The 22616-nt window shown below is 41.9% G+C and overlaps 1 protein-coding gene across 4 annotated transcripts; it reads right to left on the minus strand.

Moving 5' to 3' along the window:
- Positions 1 to 818: 818 nt before the first annotated feature.
- Positions 819 to 16322, minus strand: slc26a6 (solute carrier family 26 member 6). Of its 4 annotated transcripts, none has more exons than XM_049017837.1 (21): positions 16304 to 16322; positions 16058 to 16210; positions 15245 to 15516; positions 13158 to 13297; positions 12617 to 12727; positions 11898 to 12073; positions 11165 to 11329; positions 9323 to 9475; positions 8956 to 9038; positions 8483 to 8630; positions 8287 to 8400; positions 7756 to 7833; positions 7537 to 7632; positions 7191 to 7297; positions 6536 to 6605; positions 5458 to 5550; positions 4499 to 4693; positions 4200 to 4349; positions 4039 to 4093; positions 2871 to 3004; positions 819 to 1031 (listed from the first exon to the last, which is right to left on the minus strand). In XM_049017837.1, the coding sequence occupies exons 3-21, from the start codon at positions 15370 to 15372 to the stop codon at positions 1008 to 1010; spliced, it is 2220 nt and encodes a 739-aa protein (XP_048873794.1). In that variant the 5' UTR covers positions 15373 to 15516; positions 16058 to 16210; positions 16304 to 16322; the 3' UTR covers positions 819 to 1007. The 4 variants fall into 4 exon arrangements, with proteins under 4 accessions (XP_048873794.1, XP_048873795.1, XP_048873796.1 ...); XM_049017838.1 differs by having other exon boundaries at positions 16015 to 16210; XM_049017839.1 differs by having other exon boundaries at positions 16004 to 16210.
- Positions 16323 to 22616: the final 6294 nt, after the last annotated feature.

Genomic DNA, 22616 nt, shown 5'->3' on the forward strand with positions numbered 1-22616 from the left:
CCACGACGACATGGGGAGAACATGCAAACTCCGCACACGTGTGGCCCAGGCGGAGACTCGAACCTGGGTCCCAGAGGTGTGAGGCAACAGTGCTAACCACTGCACCACACTGCCACCCATTACTGGATGCACTGTTCATCTATTATGTACTTAGACTTAGTTCATACTAGATCCTCCTTGGTGATATTTATTTGCATAGTGTTCTGATGTCATTGTCTAAGCAGTGGTTATATAGTTCTTATTCTCTTACCTGTCAAATGAAGTGCTGTGTGGCTATGCAGATTTGGTATCTGTGCCTGTAGTCAAAAGGTTGTGGATTCATATCTCAGAGTGATGTCACTGCCCCACCTTTGAGTAAAGCCCTTATCCCCAATTACTCTGATCTTCACAGGCAAGTCATTTTGGACAAAAGAGTCTGTTAAGGAAATCAATGTTTCAATTGTTCCTGGTCATTCATCAGAGAGTTTTGTGGCACTCGTACCTAAGTTGGGTCTTTGACAGCAGAATGGCTGTTATTAACTGCTTCATTTGTATGTTGTTTTGGACAAAAACATCTGCCAAATAAATTAATGTAAATTCTGCATGGCATTTTGCATATGCATTCATAGTGATGTCATTGTATCTCTGTAATGGTATGAGATGACGCCTATGTCACAGAGCAGTATTATGTAAATATAAAATTTTTTGAATACCGGGAAACAGAGATAGTACCAGAACCAGCAGCCGTGAAACCAGCCTGAAGTGAACAAGATTGAACCAGTTTGGAGCCTGAAGCTTAACTCGGGTTTCGCAGACTCTAAGTCAGGCCACTCACAGGAGCAGTTCAATGGAAAAGGATTTATTTTTCAGAAAAAAAACAAATAAATAAATAAACTTCAACTTAGGAATAAGTAAATGATGCCTTAAACATTACTCAGGAAATAGTAATGGCAGTGGTTACAACAAGTCTCTATATATATTTTTCTGCTGGGTCTTCAGCTTGTCCCACTGTAATTTTATCCAGGATTTTACAAGTGAGTTCCTGCCAAAACCTGTCCAAAACAAACAGACAACAAATGACATCAGATGGGCAAAGGACTGCCGTTTGTATATATACCAAATATACTTTCAGAACATTTACACAAATAGCTGTGTTTGGTTCCTGGTCGCTCCCACTGGACATTTTCTTTGTAAATTACAGCTGTGGGTTACATATTCTTATTTTCTTTATTTTTTAAATTAGAGAGTCAAAAAGTATATAACAAGGTGACTGAAAATTACTAAAAAGGAAAGAGAGAACAAAAAAACAAAGAAAAAAAAGCATAAAATCAGCTCCAAAAATACTGTGACAGAACCATTATGTGTTATTATACAGCATATCTGTGGAATGCTGCAGTTCCATACTGTCCTTTCCCTTTAATGGTGGGTATGTGTGTGTGTGTGTGTGTGCGAGCGTGTGTGTGTGTGACTTTTTGTGTAGAGGAAGATAAAAGCAATGCATCAGGAGGCAGAGATGAAAGAGAAGAAAGGGAGGAGCAAAAGGAAGACTGATTGGAGGCAGGCTGTTGCTGGCTCAGCCAGGGCAGGCTGGGCCCACTGCGTGCCGCGAATGGGCCAGAGGGGGACTATGCCAGGGAAAGTGGCCACTGGAGGGCCACCATCCCAGACCAGCTCAGAGACCCACACCCTCAGAGGCACAGGGCAAAAGAACCTCACCCCGTGCTCCACACAGTGAGACTAATAATAATAATAATAATCCATCCATTTTCCGAAACTGTTTAATCCCAACTGGGGTCATGGGGGGGACCGGAGCCTAACCTGGGAACAGTGGGCGCAGGCAGGAACCGCAGGGCATAATAATAATAATAATAATAATAATAATAATAATAATAGCAAAAAAAGAGAAAAAAGCATGTGGCCAATGAGCACAAAAGCTTTTGTTGCAACTGTCAGTAAAGATAAATATAAATAATATTACTAGTATCGAAAGAGAAGACAGGAAGGAAGTTGCTGCCTGAAAAATTAATATAGCAATAAGGTATCCATCATCTTCATTATTAATAATAATAATAATAATAATAATAATAATAGTAATAATTAATAATGCAAAGGATAAGTTAACCACAAACAAGATATGGCAAAAGGAAAAAATATGAAGGAAAAAGAGGTTGTTATAAAATAAATTAAAGCAACAGTGACTAATTAGGCGAGAAAAGAAGAACAGCGATACTGAAACAATGTGTTTATCAGTATAAAAGATTGAGTTTTATTTTCTCGTGCCCCCATTAATGCACTCAGACCCCAACCTAGCGAGCATCGGTAGGTTTCACACAGCGAGACCAGTTTCAGTTTTTCTGTATCAGTTTTCTCATCACTATCACACTGAAAAGACTTTTGTCCCCAAATTAAATTCTCACTATTTCCTTTCATGCCCATATCACAAGGCCACCTATGTCCACAGTCACAATTCTTAGAAAGTCACAGTTGTATACTGGCCATCAGATCAGTAACTTCACATCTGAGCAGTTTTTGAGGCATGATACTCCGATTCAAGCTGATTCTCAAGTACTATTTCAACCAAAGCATTTTTAAAAAGTAAAATTAATTTTACTGGAGAGCAATTTTGACTCTACCCACTGCTGTCACAGTGGTAAAATATTTAAATGATTTAGCATGCTGCTTCTAAAAAGCTGTGAAATGTCATAAAAATTGTGTATTATGCAAGACAGATGAGCAACCCGACAGGTAATTTGTAATTAAATTTGTAATTAAATTACAACAATACGAAGCCAGACTAAGAATTATGGAATTTACCATTTTATTTGACCAGCTAAAATGTATGTTTGTTGTCTATTGATGTGGTCACATGGTGCTGAAGACTCTTGCATTACCTGGTCAGTCATGTGCTGCCTGGCCTCATCTTTCTGACAATGAAGCACCGCATCATGAAGAGAAGAGAAGAGGCATCCCTTGGTGACTTTCTCATTGAAGAACTCTCCCTTCTCCAGATTCTCCACAACACAGGCTGGAGAGATTGGTTTCAGAAATTGATTATGCAAAATCCTTTTGACAAAAGTTCTGTCAAACATTAAAATAAATACCATTCAAGACATAAAATAGGCCTATTTTTTTACCCACCCTCCCCCTCAAATAAATGTGTATTTATTGGTTTACGTCATGAATAATTTGCCATCCCCCCCCCCAGTAAACACTCAGCCCCCCATCCATGCATCTCTAACTACACCCCTGACTCATACCATATAGCCAACACTGATTTAACGGTTTCAATTTACTGCATGGAAAGTACTACATTAATTTAACGGTGATGTCAGAATATATGGGTACTCTAATTGGAAGAAATTAAAGCTAAATAAACAGTAAATTTATCATAGAAAGCACAGATATAAAACTGTAAGGTGGGAATGTCTGTTCTGAGGTGAAGTCATGTGACAAGCAAATCTGCTCACCTCACCTGGACCTTATTGTCAGTCATAAGGTCTCTCAACCCTTTTATGGCTAAACTCGCTTATAGCTCTTTTAACAACCCTCTGTCTTTTATTTGCATTCTTTCCTCATGTTGGCTAACTCATTTCCCCTCTCCTACCCAAATGCCTTCTTCCCACCCCTGAGTCACATCTCTGTTTACGTCCCACTCATTGCAGGTGTTTTGTAGACATCTTAAAGAGCCCTCATTTCTCCTTTGAAGCATCTAAAATGATCACTTTCAAGAGGAAATTTAGAGAAAGTTTGAAACCATGCACATGGACAACTGAGCACTAAACACACTGCTATGTGTAAAAATGTTTTCTACATCATGTATTCAATCTTGTACTTTAGGTCTTGGGTCACTGGAAAAAACCATTGAGGTCTACATGATAATTATCATTTAAAAATAGTAAAATCAATGTTTGTCTGACCACCAGACAGAGAAAAAAATTGAATAACTGTGTATTAAGCTGCATTGTAGCTTTTTCTAAAAAACTAGAAGACAAAGCTAAGCAAAGCCTTCTGCCCATATTGTGGTGCTCAAAAGGCAGGGACCCCCACACCAATACTCACGCTGACAGCCTGCCAAAATGACTTCCACCCCGATTTCCCCATAGTCTTTCAGGATCTGAAATGGTACCAGGAAACTGGATGAGTAGGAGTGCCATCCACCAGAATGGGGATGCTTACGGATAGAAGGCAGACAGGCACAGTGAAACAGAGCTTGCCCTTACATTGCGCAATGTCTTTACTCCCACAGTATCCAGGAAATTCACGGGACTCAGGTCCAGGATGATGGCGCGAGGAAGGGCGTGGTCTGTCTGAAAACTCCCTTCCACCGTTGCCACGGTACTGATCCTCATCTGCGGGGATTCGGGTTCTTCCTGACCGTGGAAAACACGACAGCATATGGTATTTCAACATACATATTTGTACTTTCAATTGCAAGACACAAAGTACAATCAGCATTCAGTTGCTAACACACATTCATCCACACACTCTCACACACACTAATCCATTTCTCCATGCCCACCAATTCATATTCGTCCGTTTCAGTCCCCGGTTCCGCCTCTGTATCGGATTCCATCTTGGCCTCCATCTTGGTCTCCATCTTGGCCGCCTTCTTTGCCTCCTTCTTGGCTTTTTTGGCCTCTTTCTTCTCCCTCCTCAGCTTCTTTAGATCTTGCTTCCTCTTACGTGTCAGGATCTTGGTGATGTCAATCCCACTCTAGACTCACACAGGGAGCATGCACACATTTCTCTATTGTTCTTTATTTGCCAAAACATAAGGTAAAGTACAGTTTTCCCCCCATTAAGTGAAACAGGAAGTTCAGCTATTTCCACCATTTTCTTGATTGATGCCACACAATAAACAGACATAGAATGTAAACAGATACAGTGTATTTCAAGCTTAGAAGGAGGAATTCTATTGTAAAACATTAGCACATCTAAGCTACTCCCCTGCTAACAGTTTTTCATTCTGGGAGCGTTTACCGAACATTACGATTAAGTTATTGAAATGTTCAAAGTGTCCTGTTTTCTCAAGGTTCTCAGAATGTTCACCTACTACTACACCTATTACTACTACTAAGAATACAAATAATATGCAATTAAAGTCCCATCATAGATAAAATCACGTTCCATTGACATTACAGTAAGAACGTTTGCTGCCAACATTGAGAAGACATTTAGATGACGTTACCTAAATTATGGGAAGGTTCCTTGTTAGCTGGGTCCTCCCATGTGAAACTGAACTCACTCACTAGTTCTCACAGCAAAGATGTTCAATCCTAGTTATTAAGAAAACTTAGCACAAGGTAATGTTCCTTATTGCTAAAATGTATGACCTCAACAAGGCTTCTAAGAGCAGAGGTGCATCGAAAACCTACATGCTGGGCTGTTTCCCATAATTTCCCTAAACCTATAATAAGAGGTGAAACAGAGTCATCAGGAGTGCAGTAACTCCTGCACCACCAGCATTAATAACCTCACCTTTGCTGCAAGGGCGTCTGCATACATCTCAGCGTTGGCGAAGTACAGCGTGGCAGAAGAGCGAAAAATAAACAAGCCTGGCAGCTGGTACGCCTAAACAACAAAAGACAGTGCAGCCGTTCACAGGAAAGTCAAGATCTGCCACACTGACAGACCTCATCCCTGGTGCTGGAGATATCAGTCCAGTTGGGTAACAGAGGTACTTTATTCATCCCAAACTGTCTGTTCGCCCTGCGTAGCTTACGGGCGAGAGCAAGCTTGGGGTCACAGCATTGTGGCGACTCTCCTCCGCTTCAGGGCTTTACTCAAGGGTCCAACGATGGCATCACTCTACAAGCCATGGAGTTTGAACCAGCGACCTTCTGGTCACGCCGTACAATCTTAACCCACAGAGTCATACACTGCCACACTACGAATAACTAATTCTGGCTTAGAATTATTAATGGGTTTGAAGCTCTTAGTTGTCTGAGGAAGGTCAGGGGAAGAGAGAGGTGATTATTTTTGGGAAAGGAAACCTGCACTGATAGTAGTAGCAATGTGTGAGGGGTGTGAATTTATGTACCTGATAGAGGCAGAAGGCTCTGGAAAAAAATGGACAGTGTGTGGACAGCTATGCTCCTTGATGCAACAGCAGAGTTTAAGACTGTTAAAGGTTTAGTTCTTATCTTGTTCTGCAGTTGACTTTAATTTTAGCCAACATGTGCAGTACAGAAAACTTGAAGCAGAACTACAGAAGAACCCTGAAAAACAACTTAAAATGTGGAGTGGAATTCAGTTTTTTTCTGCCTTTCATTTATTCAAATCAAGTTACCATGCCTGAAGGGATAGGCGGCTTTTGGTATTTATAGATGGTTTTATTAATACCAACGAATTTTTGTGTCCTTGGCTGTCTTCAGGCTTTTCACACTGACGTTTAATACTGCCTAATTTTAATTTATTAAGTACTGTGGGACACCTGGGTTGGGTAGGGCCATGTAAACATGACTGAACTGAATATGTTGTTAATTAGCTGGATGACTCACAGTTCTTATGGCTGCATTGTGGTGAGTTGTACTGTGGGAGGGGCTGTTGGTTTTACCTGCTTGTACTGGTTGATGGGTCTATAGATATCAGTGCCCTTGACCTGGCCAAGAATGGAGTACTGAGGCCTAAAAATCAAAGACAGAGAAACAAAAGTGAGTTAAACATGGAATAAATTCCGGAACCTCTCTGTTTTTGACTGCCTGCGTTCTGACACCTATTTGAATGGATCAGGCAGCTCTCTGGTTAAAAAAACCATAACATAAAAAAATGACGTATTTTAATTTGCGGACCAATTTCACAATTTTAATTTCATGCAATTTCACGTCCTTTATTAGTTTAGATTTATTCTTAAAAAGTTGAGACACTGAGTGAAAAGCTTCTTTGGTAACACAGAACTGCCACCGATACACGCAGATGATCTTATTTGAAAATGAGGCATGTAATCCTCACAGCTAAGCAAGGGGCCGTTTGAGTAGGCCTACACAGCATGTGTTCCGCACCATGTTCCACACCATGTTCCGCACCATGTTCCGCACGCATTCCTAGCCCCATGCCTGCCCTCGTTACCCCTCCATTCTCATATGTCCTTTACGTTCCGGCACCATCTGATTTTTCACATTAACCAATGGGGTCAAGCGACAGCAGGAACCCAAAGGAACCCATGTGGGATGCAGACGGACGTAAGTTGAGCTGCTGTCGGAGTTCCTCACAGCTGAGTCCTGAAGATGACGGTGAGTATGGAAAAGGCGATGGACGCAGCTAGGCCCATGTCAGGGTTAAACAGCACGGTGAGGATCAGGGTGGCGATCCACACAACCTGTGCATAGAGACGAAGACATTAGCATCACCACCGCTAAGGGCTGGAGCAGTCTTAATTAGGAATAATACTGACCCATAACTGAAGAAGAAGCTTCTAAGATGTGGGACTCTGCTGGATTATGAGCCTCATGATAGGGATAGTGAGCTATCACCAAGTATAGTGTTTTATTTCTAGCTAATGGTGGGTCTGTCTAATCTCCTCTGAAGCCCATTAGCCCTAAGCGATGACGTCCTCACCATGTCCACTCGGTTAGTTCTCCAGAGTATGCGGATGTCATTAAACTGCTTCATCATCCCGTGCAGGTTCACGTAAATGATGGCTGCCAGCACTGCCTGTGTGGAGGAGCATGCTTTCAGCAAATTTGAGTTCCCTCCTTTGAGTTGCTCGCTGCTGCAGCCATGTTTGCACATGTTTAAGCAGGCCAGCGCAGCTACAACACACACATGCAGATGTACCTTAGGAAGCTGCTCAAAGAGTTCTCCAATCTTCAACAAAATGATGAGAATCACAAAAGCCGAGATAGCACTAGCTACCTGGTGAGAGACAAACCCAACAATGACATCAAATGAATGATCCTCGATTTCTGATAGGATCTTCACAGCAGTGCTGGGATTCAGGCATGAAAATGTGCATTTACCAATGTCAATGTTATTCAGAAATACTAGCACTTATTATGCGTATAGTTGTACATTAAAGAGAAGTGACTGGAAAGGACAGACTGAGATCTATTTTTCTCTCGGCCTATAAAATGCAGCCAGACCCTGGTGCCCAAGCCCACACCCCTTTCACTACACCCTCATGCCTATTATGTTTTCCTGCTTCCCTGTTGATGAAAGCGATACAGCTGCCCTGTTTTTGGTCCTCCACACCATTCGTTAATCTCATGTCCACTCCCATACTCATTAAGTCCTCATTTCTATGTCCCATCCCAATGACCTGTAGTCCTATTCACTGTGACACCTCCTGTAAGTCTCATGTCCTGGTACCTGAGTTTTTCCTCCAGTGCTCTCCTGGACAAGACTGCGAGACATGGAGCAACTGATGGCGAAGCACTGGAACAGCCCTCCTACCGTGTTACTGAGGCCCAAGGCCACCAGCTCCTACGAAACGAGAAGAACCATTTATAACTCTGCTCAAGAATACATACGTCGAATGGCTTTTAGGAACCAGAGGAGACACTACCTGGTTGCTGTCCACTCTGTAGCCATATTTGAGTGCGAATATTCTGCCCAGGGAAATGGCAATGCCATACCCAACAATGGCCAAAGCGAAAGCATCCCCTATCACCTGTCCAAGAATGGAGACCTCGGGTACTCTCGGGGGCTGGAGGCTTAGGGTCAGACAGGGAGCAAGAGCTTCACAAACAGAAACGAAGGCACCACGCTACTGTGTTGACATTGATTTCAGTCATTCAAGGCAAACTACAGAGTTCAGTGGCACAGAAAAAGAACACAACAAACAGCACTGATAGTACATAACTTGTAGTAAATTAGTAAGTATTTACAAAACTTTTTAGATGGTGCTTTTATTCAGACTGACTTCAGTTTTTTTGTAGCTGTGCAATCAGGAAATGGCTGTGTTTTTGTAGCTTGTAGTATGGTGTTACGCCCTGTGCTATAGTGATGTCAAACAGCTGTGGGTCTGTGTGTTCTTACCCAGATGGGATGGGTCCCACTACCTCCACTCCATACTTTGTATCTAGGTTGAACTGCCAGGAAATCACTGTGGCTATGATGATCTACGGACAAGAAATTTTCACACATACTTGAAGCAGACTGCAGCGGTGTTGGGCTTAAGGTCCTTGCTTTTGATCTAGGATGGACTGAAAATTAAATGACAGGGGCACTGCATAAATGGTCTGGCCCTGCACTTGCACTCCAAGTTTCATTCTCAACAATATGTGTGTGTCTCAAAGGAGAGCTAGATGGGATATGCAAAGAGAAACATTCCAGTGTACCTGTACTTAAGCAAATAAAGGATCATTATTTCATTAAACTCCGGGTCCAGGATATCTCTACTCACAGCCAGCAGTTCCACAGGAATGGGTACCGGTAGTTTGCGGGCAAGAAGTGAGTTGACCTCTTTGGCACCAATAAGGCCGACCGTGGTCACAATACTGACCACAAGAGTTCCAATGTTTGTCTTCGGAAGCAAGTAGCAAACATCAATCACCGTCTACAAAGGATTGGTGCGACATGAAGGGTGAGTGAGAGAGTCGGAAGTGCAAGTCTGTTGGTATTCAGTATTTCCAACATAAAATGAATAAGCTATTAAAACCAGCATTTTTAATACAAATCATGCAAGACTCTGGTTTGTACTGAGGTGATGCAGTGATGAATTTTGTTCATTGAATGTATTAAAAAAAGACATTTCAACCTATATGAGGACATTTTATGTCACTATAGCCATAGCCAGTCCACACCTGGATTCAGGATTCAGCCCAGATGTTTGACAGAACCAGTCACCCTTTCCTGATCACCCTCAACAGTTTATTAAATCCACTTGTGTAATACTTCATGTGTAATCAGTTAAATGCCAGTTGTTTTTTGTCAGTTCATTGTGAGGTGCTGCTAATGTACTCCGTGCTGAACATTTCATCCTGTTGTTCCGATTGTGGTTCATTGACCTACTGCTTGTTTTCCGACTCTGTGATTTGGTTACAGATGCTGGTATTTTTCCACTCTGTCTCATTTTTCTCACTTTGGATTTTAGTTGTGGCTTCGGCTTTGGTTTATAAACAATGGAACACTTTGTACATGGACCTCTGCCTGATTTGTTAGACAATGAGCCACTTTGTACTGTTTTGTATGTTATACAGCCAACATGGTAGCAACAGTCCACTTCCTCATTAGAGAAACCGCTAAAATACATTTACTGACTTTGAATATATTGTGTGAGAAAACAATGTTATTCTGATAATATGACTTAAAAATATGCAGTTTTTCTCTTCTCCATTATCTGTTGTCTACATTTGCACTACAATGAACATCTGTTTTTGTTTTTGCATTAGTTCAGTTATTGGTCTGTTCTGCATCTGTGAAACCTGCACATTGCTCTCAGTATTCTGTGGCCATTGCACTTTGCAGTTTTTCGAACATAGCATTCATATTCATTTATTATCTTAAGATACAATACAATTCTGTAAATTTGCAATTTCTATTGTATTCTTTAGCTGTTGCATATATTGTACCATTAATTGTTTCTCCTATGTATCTTGTAAAATTGTCATGTTTGGCACCAAACCAAACGGTTATGGAATGTTTGTGCATACTGGCAATAGAGTATTCTGAGCTCGGAGTTATAACACTATGTTTAGTTGATGATTAAAGATGTCTGCTATATTTAGCTATCACTTAGCTCAGGTCTGCCCAGTTCTGCTTCTGGATGGCCAGAATCCAACACAGTTTGCAGATTTCTCTGCTCAAATTAATCTTAATCAGCTATTTACCAGGTGTAATAGGTAATTCTGAGCAGGGAAATCTGCAAACTGTGTTGGATTTTGGTCCTCCAGAAGTGCAGAAGTTGCAGAAGTGGGCAACCATGGCTTAGCTACCATGTTCATCTGAAACAACTCAACAATTTATACTTATTAGTTAAAGCATTATTACACAGATTATGCACCTTGGTGAAGCGTTTTCAGATATGCACCCCTAGCAGCAACATCTAGAATTGGCATTCTGCGTCCTAAATCACTACAGTCCTGGGAGCCTTAAAAAATATGACATCCAAATCATAATATTAATATCTTTACGATTCTATTTGAGGACTCCATCTGAAAGATCCACGGAAGTTCATTTTTCTTTCTGTTTGTCCAGACAGAGTTGCAGAGAGAGAGAGAGACCAGTGACAGGAGGGAATACTTACGTAAATCAGGGAGAAAGGCCCGCTGAAACGTTCCGGTTGAATTCCGAAGAAGTATTTGAGCTGGGAAACAATAACATTGATGGCGGCAGCAGTGGTGTATCCCCTGACCAGCGGCTCAGAGAGATAAGTCACCACAAAGCCAAACTGCACCATTCCCAGCAAAACCTGCAGGCAGATGTGGATGGGTCACAAGGGAACAAATGGACATGAGCATGAATGTCATCAGTGTGATAGTGTGAGCAACTGCATGCCAATACAGTATTATTCATGATTATTATTACTGATGTATGGGGTGATTTGTGACTCAGTGGGTTAGGACTATGATCGGATGGTAATTGGTTCAAATCCTGCGCCTAGTAGACTGACTCTTCCATTGTACCCTTGAGCAAGGCCCATGACCCCCAAATGCTCCTGGGGAGGTGGAAACTGTAACCCCCAAATTATATATACACACACGCACACATATATATGTCACTATTCTATTAGCACTAGTACGAGTGTGTTCACAGATCAAACCCTACGACAAGCTTATCCATCTACAGTGCATCGTTTGCATCAGCAATGAATGCAGTCATTTGCAACAGAACACTACTGGTGTTAAGTTACCCCATCTACTTCTTATATCTCAGCTAAACAGACTTTTTTAAACGCAGGGATTTATCTGAATCCTACAACTTGTCCATTCACCCCCCCCCCCCATCACAGCAGTCAGACATATAACAGACATGGTTACCTGTAAAATGCCAGACAGAAAGGTGACTGCGGCAGCGATCTTCACCCTCTCGTGGTCGCGGGTATAAGTGTCCAGCACACTGGTGTTGGTCGCATTGTCCCAAACTAAGAAGTGGGAGTCCGGAGCGATGCGTTCTGTCACCCCTCCGATCATCACGCTCATCACCGCATAGGTGCCTGTAGGGAGAGGGATGGGTGGCGGTGGGGGGGGTGGGTAGAGAATAACACTGACCGTGCACTTAGACTGTGTTTCTATGCCATTTCTCAGGGGATATATATACAGGAGGACGCACAGAACATACACATTTCTTAGCAGGAATAATTCACTATCTAGTGCATCGATTCACAAGAAATGTGTTACTAGACTAATAACTTGACAGTGAGCTACTCCTGTTAAACAGCATTAGTACATCACTAACACCCCATAAAAACATCAGCACCGTGCAGTTTCTTCAGGTTGAAGTTGTTAAAAATTGTCCACTCTTTACGATACATTATGTATTAATTATATTTCTGTATTAAAGCAAGGAAGGTGAAGGAGATCAGTGAGTGGCGAGATAGTTTGGACTCGAGGGGGGTAAATTATTGATTCGTAGCAGTGGGCAAATCAGTAGGCTGGAACAGGGGTCAGTGTGGCTGACTGGCCCGGGGTCATCGCTGGGGGGGGTGGGGGTAGGTAAGTTTTTTTCTGTGAAACACAGAAGTGACGCCGAAACTCACCCACGGAGATGTGGCGAGATGTACCAAAGATGAAGTAAACCAAGATGGGATAGAAAGAAGAGTAGAGTCCAAAGACCGGGGGAACTGCAGCCAGCAGGGCGTACGCCATTCCTGTGTGTAGACACACTCTCAGGTGAAACACGTTTCAGATACAGCCATTGGGCAAATTGCAGAAAAATAATTAGGGGCGCCATGACGAACACAATAGCTCTATATAATTTCTTAGCATGGTTTCTATCTGTATTAGCCAATCATTAACTAAAATACAACTAGTAATTGCTGTAATTGGTCAGTCTTTCACTCTTGTGCAATATCCACATTCTGCACCTTGTCATTCAAAAGCTAATACATTAATTGCCCTATTCAATAAACAGAAATGCATCATAAAGGTCATAGACTGAACGTGCTTTTAATTTTTTTAGCTTGATACGATTACTTTTATTTTAGTGCTATTCATGGTTTCTCCTGCACGTCAGGGATGTGCAAGAACTGTCAAGTTAGCAGGCGTGGCCCATGTGTGGGCTGGATCGGCCTGTCTCACCCTGGGGCAGGTGCATGATGCCCACACTGATGCCTGACACCAGATCTCCAATGGCCCAGTCCCTCAGGGAGTAACGGCGCAGCCAGGAAATGATAGGAACACAACTCAGGATGGATTTTTTCAGCCTGGGCCCAGAACACCTGTGGGGTCACGAGGAAACAGAAACTGAGACAAACCGATACCAGGGAACACTGACGCACTGGGATCAGGACAGACTGGTTCTGGAATCCATTGTCATTAAGGCAGACTGATATTGGGATGCACTGAGATTAATAGGCTGGGTCTCCCTGGGATATAAAGGCACCTTTTAATATCCAGCACATTGAACACTCAACATTCTGAACCATATTTAAAAGCGAAATGGCAGATACTGCCTCAAGGCCGCATCTCTGTGGTTAGGAATAAGCCATCGTCAGATGTGGTTTTCCTACTCTTAACATCCTTCTTTTAACAAATGATGAAAAACTTATGATTAATCATAGGATTGTCTGTTACGAAACTCCAGTTATGAAATTCTGATAAAAAAAATTCCATTGTAACTATCCGGTTATGATCAAGGGTATTCAAATCCTACTGAAGGAGGCATTTTCTACAAAATAATCCTTAGTCAGGACACACCCTGAACAGGATGCCTGCTCACCACAAATCACGCACAGATGGTGCCACAGAATCATCTCTGTTACTGAACAGTGTGTTCACGTGCATGATATACACAAGTTCCAGGGACACTTATGCATCTGGAACCGTATTTGCAAAGTTGTGATGCAACAACATGACCCATATTCTTTATCATGATTTTAGAAACACTGTTACTTATTTAGCAGATGTTTACAATTTATTACAATTGAAAAGGCAGCATCAGAAGGTCCTCAGAGCAACTGAACAGTAAATTTCCAAAGCTCACCAACTCCGGAGAAATGTTCTTAAAAATGTAGTCGATGGACAGAATGAGATTTTGTTCATTAGGGGTAAAGGCTTTGCTCTGGGCCCAGTGGTACAATCACTGAAACCCGGGAATTTGAATCAGCGACCTTCCGATCACAAACCCGGTGTTTCCCAACCCAGGCCTCGAGGACCCCCAGGCAGTCTACGTTTTTGGTCCCTCCCAGCTCCTGGGAGGGTAGGGCACAATAATGTGGACTGTTTAGGTGTCCCCAAGGACCAGTTTGGGAACCACTGTCCTAACCCATACTTAGCCACACATAACTCTCTAACAGATTTGCCCAAAGCAACATACAAGCGAGACAGCTACCACATTACAATTTTTTCTGTATTGGCCATGGAATTAACCCCCAGGTCAACTGCTTGAAAGGCAGCTATGTGAACCACTATACCACCAATGACGAAATATAGCAGCCTGATACTGTTAGTTATTTTAATTTATCCCATTAACACCACCATTTCACTGTGATTCAAGACCTAAAAATACGGGAAGATAATTTCATATCGAATTAGTTTAAATACTGGAACTCGTGGCCATAAGTGGAATTTAACTTAAATAATGAATTTGACAAAGCACTTCTTTGCACAGAGTGTACTTAGAGTATGGAATAGTCTTCCTGCTAGTGTAGCGCAAGCTAAAACCCAGGGTTCCTTTAAATCAGAGCTTTACCAACATTTTTACATTTTAACAACTCTGAGCTATTAGTTAAGTTCTCCCCAAACAAGCTTGATGGGCCGAATGGCCTCCTCTCCTTTGTAAATTTCTTATGTTCTTAGGTTATTGCATGTAACATAATGATCAATACCTACAATATTTCACAAAGCTTGTGTTTCATATCAATTGCATAGTTTAAATGACACATTTTGTAAAAACCACAAGTATGCAGGTACCATGCAGTTCATGATCTCTGCTGTGTTTTGGGCCAAAAAAAGCACATCGGACAGGCTGGAAAGCCAAGGCATTGTGTAATGCTTAAGACAGAGAGGTGATAGACCAGTGCTTGTCTGAAAGGGGGGCGTTGGGTCTCTAACAGTCTGGATCAAAGTCCAAAATTCTCAGAGAGCCATGGACTACGGAGGAAGTAAACTCAGAAGAAAAAATGACAATTGATGCGAGTGGGAAAAAAAATCCATGCTAATCCTACCTGAGTGACTTCTTTATCTTTTGTGAGAGGGGAGTCTTGGCATCTGATTTCTCGGCCATTTCCTCCACATTCTGCTCGTCCAGCACCTCACGCTGAATGGCGTACCCCACGCGTCTCTTCTGCTCCATGGCTGTGGTGCTCAGTCACAGTGTCGGTGTTTGATGGCGCTCTGCTCGTCTCCCCCTGAAGGATGCCTTACCGTACCTTCACAGACCTTCCTCTTCAGTCTTCGGTTAATGTGTATGCTGACCTTCAGCATGTGATCGTGTGGGCTGCGAACACATACGCAGGTACGGCGAGCACACACCCATAGAGACACACATATACTCTAAGTCCCTTAGAAGTACAGAGCAAAGTCCCCAGAAAAAATATCCTAGTTGAAGCTGGCAGCAGGGCACAGTGAGACGGTCCTTTTTGTACCAGCAATTTAGGGTGTTATCATCTTCTGATTAGATAGCAATCAGTATTTGAGTCAAGTCAGGGAAAATCTTAATTATTTCACTTGCCTATTAATCATACCATGGGCATCATATATCTTCCTTACAAAACCAATAAGGCAATCAATACATTTTAAACTATGTGAGATAACCCGCGTTCTCAGTTTGTAATTACAGGTCGTCATCGACTTATGACCGCGATCGGTTCCCGACTGACCGGTCGTAAGTCGGCCCTTTAATTTTTAGGCAAAAATTATCGTATGTATAATATAGTGTATAATTAAATTATCATCTTTAAGTCATATTGTTTGGTGTTTTTTACAGTTTTATCACCATTTGCTGGAATTGCCGGTAGTTGGGGCGGAAACTGTCATACCCTCGCGCTGCCAGACGCGGCGCAGTCGCGGCAGCCTGTCAGAGCCGCCAGGTCCGCGGTTTTCCCGCCTAGTTGGGCTATTTCGAAAATACAGTAGCAGGTAAATATTAGAAGGTCGCGGGTTGTGGGTTTTTGAGCTGCTCTCATAATGTTCTGTAAGGGGAAACAAATTAATTATTAAGAATGCGAGCGGCTCCTAATCCTGAGTAATACTGAACGGCAAACCAACGAAAGTCAGAGACTGACCTACATGGAAAGCAGGGCCGCCAACTCTCACGCATCTGGCGTGACACTCACGCTTTCAGACTCTCACGCCTTTCGGAAAATCTATATCATTTCATTATATACCTAAAATTAGCTATATCAGAAGCATTGAGGGCAGTGTGCAAATCCCATAGACTGACTGCCTTTAAAATGTTGAACATTTGAATGTGATCTGTTTATTTGAGGTTTTTAGGCAAATCTTGGGCTGGAGATTTTTGCTGGACCTGGCAACACTGTAGCCTGCAGTCTCGGAACGGTAAGTCGATCAATCGTGAGTCGCATAGGTGATAATTACTTTTTTGTTTTATATTGTAATCTTTTGAGAGTCATAAGGATTCTGGATAAAGCTCCTCTTGTGTTGCTAAGTATCAATACAGTGTTTATATCAAATTACTAGAACTGTTGTGATGATTATTTAGAATACATTTTCAAGCAATAAAACACAAAGGATATTTACGATGATGCAGATTAGAAAACAGCACATCGAAGAAAATAGTGTAGTCTTCATGGATTCAATATTGATCTCGTGGAGGGAAAATTCTGTGAGGAATCATATTATTAAATTTTGTGTTAGTGATTTAGTTTGAGTCATTGACATTTTACTGTCTATTTTTCAGCAGTACAAATTTATCGTTAAAAAATAAATGTGCCGATATTTTATATCTTTGAATGTTCAATTGGTATTTAATATCAATAAATGTACAAAGACTCTAGACAATTTTGGGGAAACAGTATCTGAAATTTGATGCAGCAAAACAAAATCTTGGTTAGTCCTCAGTCGACAGAAGTTACTTTGAATGATGAAACCCGTACCCAGGGTTATTGTGATAATGTACGGCTTAAGGAGAAACCAGAAGCGCTAAAGCCAGCAGTCGATTATATAAATCCTTAAAGGTCTTTGGACTTCATTCCCATGAGCACGCCTAGTGCCAAGGCCCTAATTATTAACAGCTCTGTCGTCACCATCCCCATTGGCATTTCTCAGCTAGTCTTCCTGTCATAACCTCACAAAGGCACACTGGTAAAGAGCCCCGAGCATCACATCATAACACATAATAGACCTACTAAGAGTGAGTGAAGCGCTGGTGACACTCGCACACATTCACCAAGTCCGGAGCGGAAATGAGTTTCCACATGTGAATGAACACCCTCTTAAAAAACAAGCACACGAGGAGTGTTTGCTACAGCTTTCTACCATCACTAATGTGCACTGAAGGCTGAAACACAGCTGGCATTCATTGATGTGTAGCAGTGATTGTTTTATGTTGACATGTTCAGCATCAGCTTTTCCCTTCATGCGGCATCTGTTTCCTTCACGGAGGCCAGCTGTAGGCCTTGCAGGTCTCAGCGCTGCCTTTCATTTTGGATCACCAGTCTTTGAGGTTTCTTACCAATCACAGAACAGGGCGATTCCACGCAAAGCTCCACTTGATGTCTGTTAGACTGCTATGTAATCCTAACATGCAACTTAAAATGTGAATTATGAGGATCTGTCTATACTCAACCCAAGATGTTACATAAAAGGATATGCAAGTTGATTCATTGATACCAAGCTTGTCCATGCTGTGAAGCATTTTGTTTGCCAGTACGAGTCTAAATGTCACAGCCATAACGTTAGAATCTCTCGTTAAAGACCAAAGAGGTGAAAGGATAGACCTGCAGGGCATCACGTGAGAAGGTTCACACCTGAACAAAACAGACCCATTTGCTGAGGTAGTGGATGTGCTAGTCTGAAGGAGAAGTTAAAAATTAGTGCAAAAACAAAAACCCAAATAGGTAAATGATTAAAGAGAGAGACAGCTGAATGTGTCAATAAAGAGGCAGAAAAAATATCGAAATTGTCTTTTACTTGATGTTAGAACATTCACCTACACTCAGGTGAAAGGTCATCCACAAGTGACATGGACCATCTCATCGGGGTATCCATTACAGTCTTTGACAAGAATCATCTACTGGGCACCCCAATAGGTTAATCACATCCAGTGTGTATCTAGCAATCACTCAGTAGTCAGCAATCATTCAGTTAGCCTAAAGCTACCTTTGGAATTCAAAATACCTTACACGTTTTAATTTTTACAGCGCCATAATTTTCCCATCCTCTCAGCCCACACCTAGCTTGGAGCTCGCCCTGTAACCAGGTAAGAATTGTAGACACACAGACTCTGAATGCCTGTCCAGAAAACCCAGGTTATTCATAGCCACTTTCTTGCTTCTTTTCTTTCGTTTCTCAGAAACGAAGTTTAACTCAACAGGTCAACATTCTGCCTGATGGCAGTCATATGCTGCAGTTAGAACATAAGTCAGGACAATTTAACTGCATTTTCACCCTAAAATGAACAATAGTGGCTTGAGAGGCCACTGACATTGAAGGTCAAATGTCAGAGGTCAAAGGTGATGTGAGAAGCTGGGAAGACTCACAGGAGTCACCAATGGAGTACTGCAAATAGATGTCTATATTGTGAGAGAAAACAGTCAGCAATGAACTGAGTCACTACCATCCCCCCCCCCCCCCCCCGAAATGCATAATCACATGTGGAAATGAAGGAAATGGCATCTCCGCTCACTAAGACAAAGAACAGCAGTAAAACCCCATTCATCTTAGTCGTTGTACACAAGTAACATTTGACTGCTATCAGTTGTGCTGTTATAATCATTAATGATCATCTATTACACAATAGTTTTGGTCGTATATGCAATCTGAACTTTAGGCCGCAGGATATGAAGGCCTGCAAGTTGCAAATTGCGCCATAGTATTAAGTACACTAGCTGCATTACGGAAGTAAAATATCCAGTTGTTGAAATTCGTAGAAAGTGACTAAGTTGCATAATGGCATCAGATTAATTGATTCACTTTGTGCCACTACAGATAAGCTGTTCTTGAAAAAAATATGTAATTTTTGATGACTGGTGGCTCCCAACCCCTAGGCTGAAGTTTCATAATCCCACCTCCACTCCATGTTTGTTTGGGGCTCACTTGCTCTTCCCATGTGAATTTGGTTTCCTTCCTCCCTTTCAAAGAAATGCAATTATGCAAACTGGCATCTCTAACTCAGCGCTGTGAGGGGCTGCCATCCGACTGAGAGTGTACCCTAATTTGTGCCCAGTGTTGAGGAAATTACTCACAAAGGTAATCCATCACAGAGGTGAAAAGTTCAGGTCCAGAAATACTGAGCATGATTTTGTTTCACCCAACCTGCTGAGTCCTCTGTGACTGTGATTCTTTATACTCAACTGGTTGGTTGAAACGAAGCCTTGGTCTAGATTTGTACTTTCTGGACCTGAACTTTCCACCTCTATAATGAATTGCTTTTGTTTGCTTCTGACTTTGTGAGGCTTTTCTATTAATTTCCACCAAAACAAAACTGAACATTCTTTTTTTTAAGAACTTGTCTGCACAAACGTCCCATAAATGGAAAAAAACATGGAGTGACGCACCAGCGTGCGTAGCTGATGTGCATCGCTTCGGCCCCCTGAGCTGATGGAATCCGTGTCATGGGTGAAGGGCCCGAGGAATCTCCACGTAGGGCAGGTTCGGTGTCAAGGTCGGGCGTGATCGGGTTCAGTCCGCCCCAGGATGACCTCAAGCCCCCCCCCCCACACACCTGCCCAAAAGTTTCCAAAAATAAATAAACACAAAAATATTACATACATAGTAAAAATAAATAAATGAAAAGCGGAATTCCATGTTAATATCAACACTGAACAGTAAATGAAACAGGCAAAGTAACGGACTACTAAAAACAGTAACTTGAAGGTGGGTGGAGACTCAGTTTTCTGATTGACTAGCGTACAATTGTAGGCTAATGAAAGCAAATCTGAATAAATGTGGTAAAATGGACAGTCAGCTCTTCTGACAGGTCAGATTAAAGAAGAATTAAATGTAGGCCATATACGTTTTTTTTTTTTTTTTTTAGCAATCCCTGACTGACTGATATTACATGTTTGTGTTTTTATTTGCGCTAACTAACGTCACGATGTACAACTTAAAAACAGACTCCACGGTGGTTGCGCTGCCTGTGGTTTTGACATGTCAGTTGGTCCCTTGCTTCACCAAGGAGTGTCTGTCAGTTGCATCTTTAACATTGTCATAGCAGTATTTCTAGTATCACTCTTCATGAGTTAAACTGTGCCCCTCCCACATACGGAGCTGTCACAGGGCATGTAGTTACACATTACACAGGCACATAAAAACACACACGGTCTTAACATGATTTGCCCAATATGTAAACATTTTAAAGTTCCTGTTAATCATCTGTGTTATGCATACAGGCGACGCTAGTGTTCCATGTAAAGCATGTTACAATAAACTTTATACAGTCCAGTCAGGCTTCTGCTAGGACAGCTTTGTGCAAGTACTAGCCATGAGAAAGACCCAATATATACATACACATGTAGTATATATATTGTAGGTTCCACAAATGTTGTTCATCGTCACACGAACACGTTCCACTAAGCCTGAGAACCAGATGGATTTAAGTGTACAAATAATTTTTTTACTTACTTTTGAACAGTATGTCGATTACTTTATGAAATTGATTCTGAAATTGTATTTTTCTAAAAAGATATGGTGTCTTCAACATCATTATTCATGGAGCATACAAACAGGTTTGACATCCACAGGAGCAAAGTACTGACTTTAGCAACTTAAGAGCAAAGAGTGTTTGGCTACAAAATATAAACAGGCATATCCACCATTGACCTGCATTGTGCAATGTGTGAACAACGTAGCCATACTTAAAGGCGAATGTTCCAGCCGTTCAATCACAGCTGGGCCCAGGGCTGGAATGACAAGGCAGGGAAGCAACAGTCTGGTGTAGAGTGTTAGAAAGATGCATTTTAATTAATTGTCAGATATATAAATATAAGCTGAAATATATATGTACCCCAGTCTCCCTTTCCCACATATTAAATTAACCAAAATGTAGCTGGTTAGATGTCAAGAAGAGGTTTGCTCTCTGGTGAGAATCGTGCCTGAACTATCCTAGAAACTGAAAAACAAGAAAAAATAATCAAGCTTGTGGAAGCAAGACAGTCTAAGCAATAAATCAGAGTGAGTTACACATTTGTAAAAACAGTAAAATGTGAATGCAGAGCACTGCATAAATAACATCGGTTTTCCAAAGAATTTTACTTCTTAATGCTGGTAATCTAGTATAAGTAAAACTTGGAGGACATTAAGGTCAAATACAGTCCCCTCTAACAGAACAACTGGCCCCAGTCTGCCCCCCCCCAGTTGAAATGGTCTACCTTCCACTCAAAGGAATACATATGAAACCTGGGCAAACGTATTAGTGAGCATCGGAGTGGAACACAGCATGTAAGACTACAGGAAGGCAGGCAAAAGGACACAGACACAGAGAGGCTCACGCACAGACAGTGTTCTCATCCGGCCTGACATTGTGAAAGCCGGACACGTCAACCCAAGAGGTGGGGGAGCTGGGGGGTGGCAGCCGCTGTACTGTAGCTGTTCACCGGGGTCTGAGAGAGCCTTCATTGGCAGGACCGTCATCACAAACACCAACGCCAAACCTATAAACCCAGGCCAAATGTACATCCCCCCACAGTCCATGCAAATCCATTCCCCTATAAATGCCCTTCCAAAATCCACCCACCCCCTACTCAATCTAACACATCTCTTATCACACTGTCAGGAAACTTCACCCGTTTCCTTCCTGAGTCTCTCATTTAATCTATATATATATCTGCAAGAAATCAGCTTCCCGTTCTGTGGTCACAGGGACCTGATCCTGTCCCTTACTGAAAGGAACACCGTCTTCTCTGGCCCAGGACATCAAACTGCCTCATCCAGTATAGGTGGAACATACGTAACAAGCATCTACCTGAGGTTAACAATAGAAGCCTACAGCTGATTTTACTGCAAATTCAAACAAAGGACTTGAAGGTGAAAATCAGATACGGTGTTCTCACTGTCCTTACAAGCAGCCGGTGAGTCATATTTAGGTTAAGTGTACATCACCAATCCAGTTACGAAGTTTAAACGGGTAAAAAAGTCACGTCCGAGTTGCATCATAAACACAACACCGCTATGATTACATTCCTGCGGTTTGCTTGAAAGTGAGCATTTCATCTGCTTTTATCTTGCGCAGTTTAATTCAAAGAAAGGCACCGTAGCATTTGCCAGTGGCTGATACGCAAGATTCTTATTGGTGAATACTAATCAGTGGCATTGATCTGACGTTGTATACCGTATATCGTGTTTTTAAGCAGACACCAAAGACACTGGATAACAGACTAATCCAATGAAAGCATGTTCTTTTATACTCTTTATTGTGAA

The sequence above is a fragment of the Brienomyrus brachyistius genome, chromosome 6 (genome assembly GCF_023856365.1).
Source record: "Brienomyrus brachyistius isolate T26 chromosome 6, BBRACH_0.4, whole genome shotgun sequence".
NCBI classification, from domain to species: domain Eukaryota; kingdom Metazoa; phylum Chordata; class Actinopteri; order Osteoglossiformes; family Mormyridae; genus Brienomyrus; species Brienomyrus brachyistius.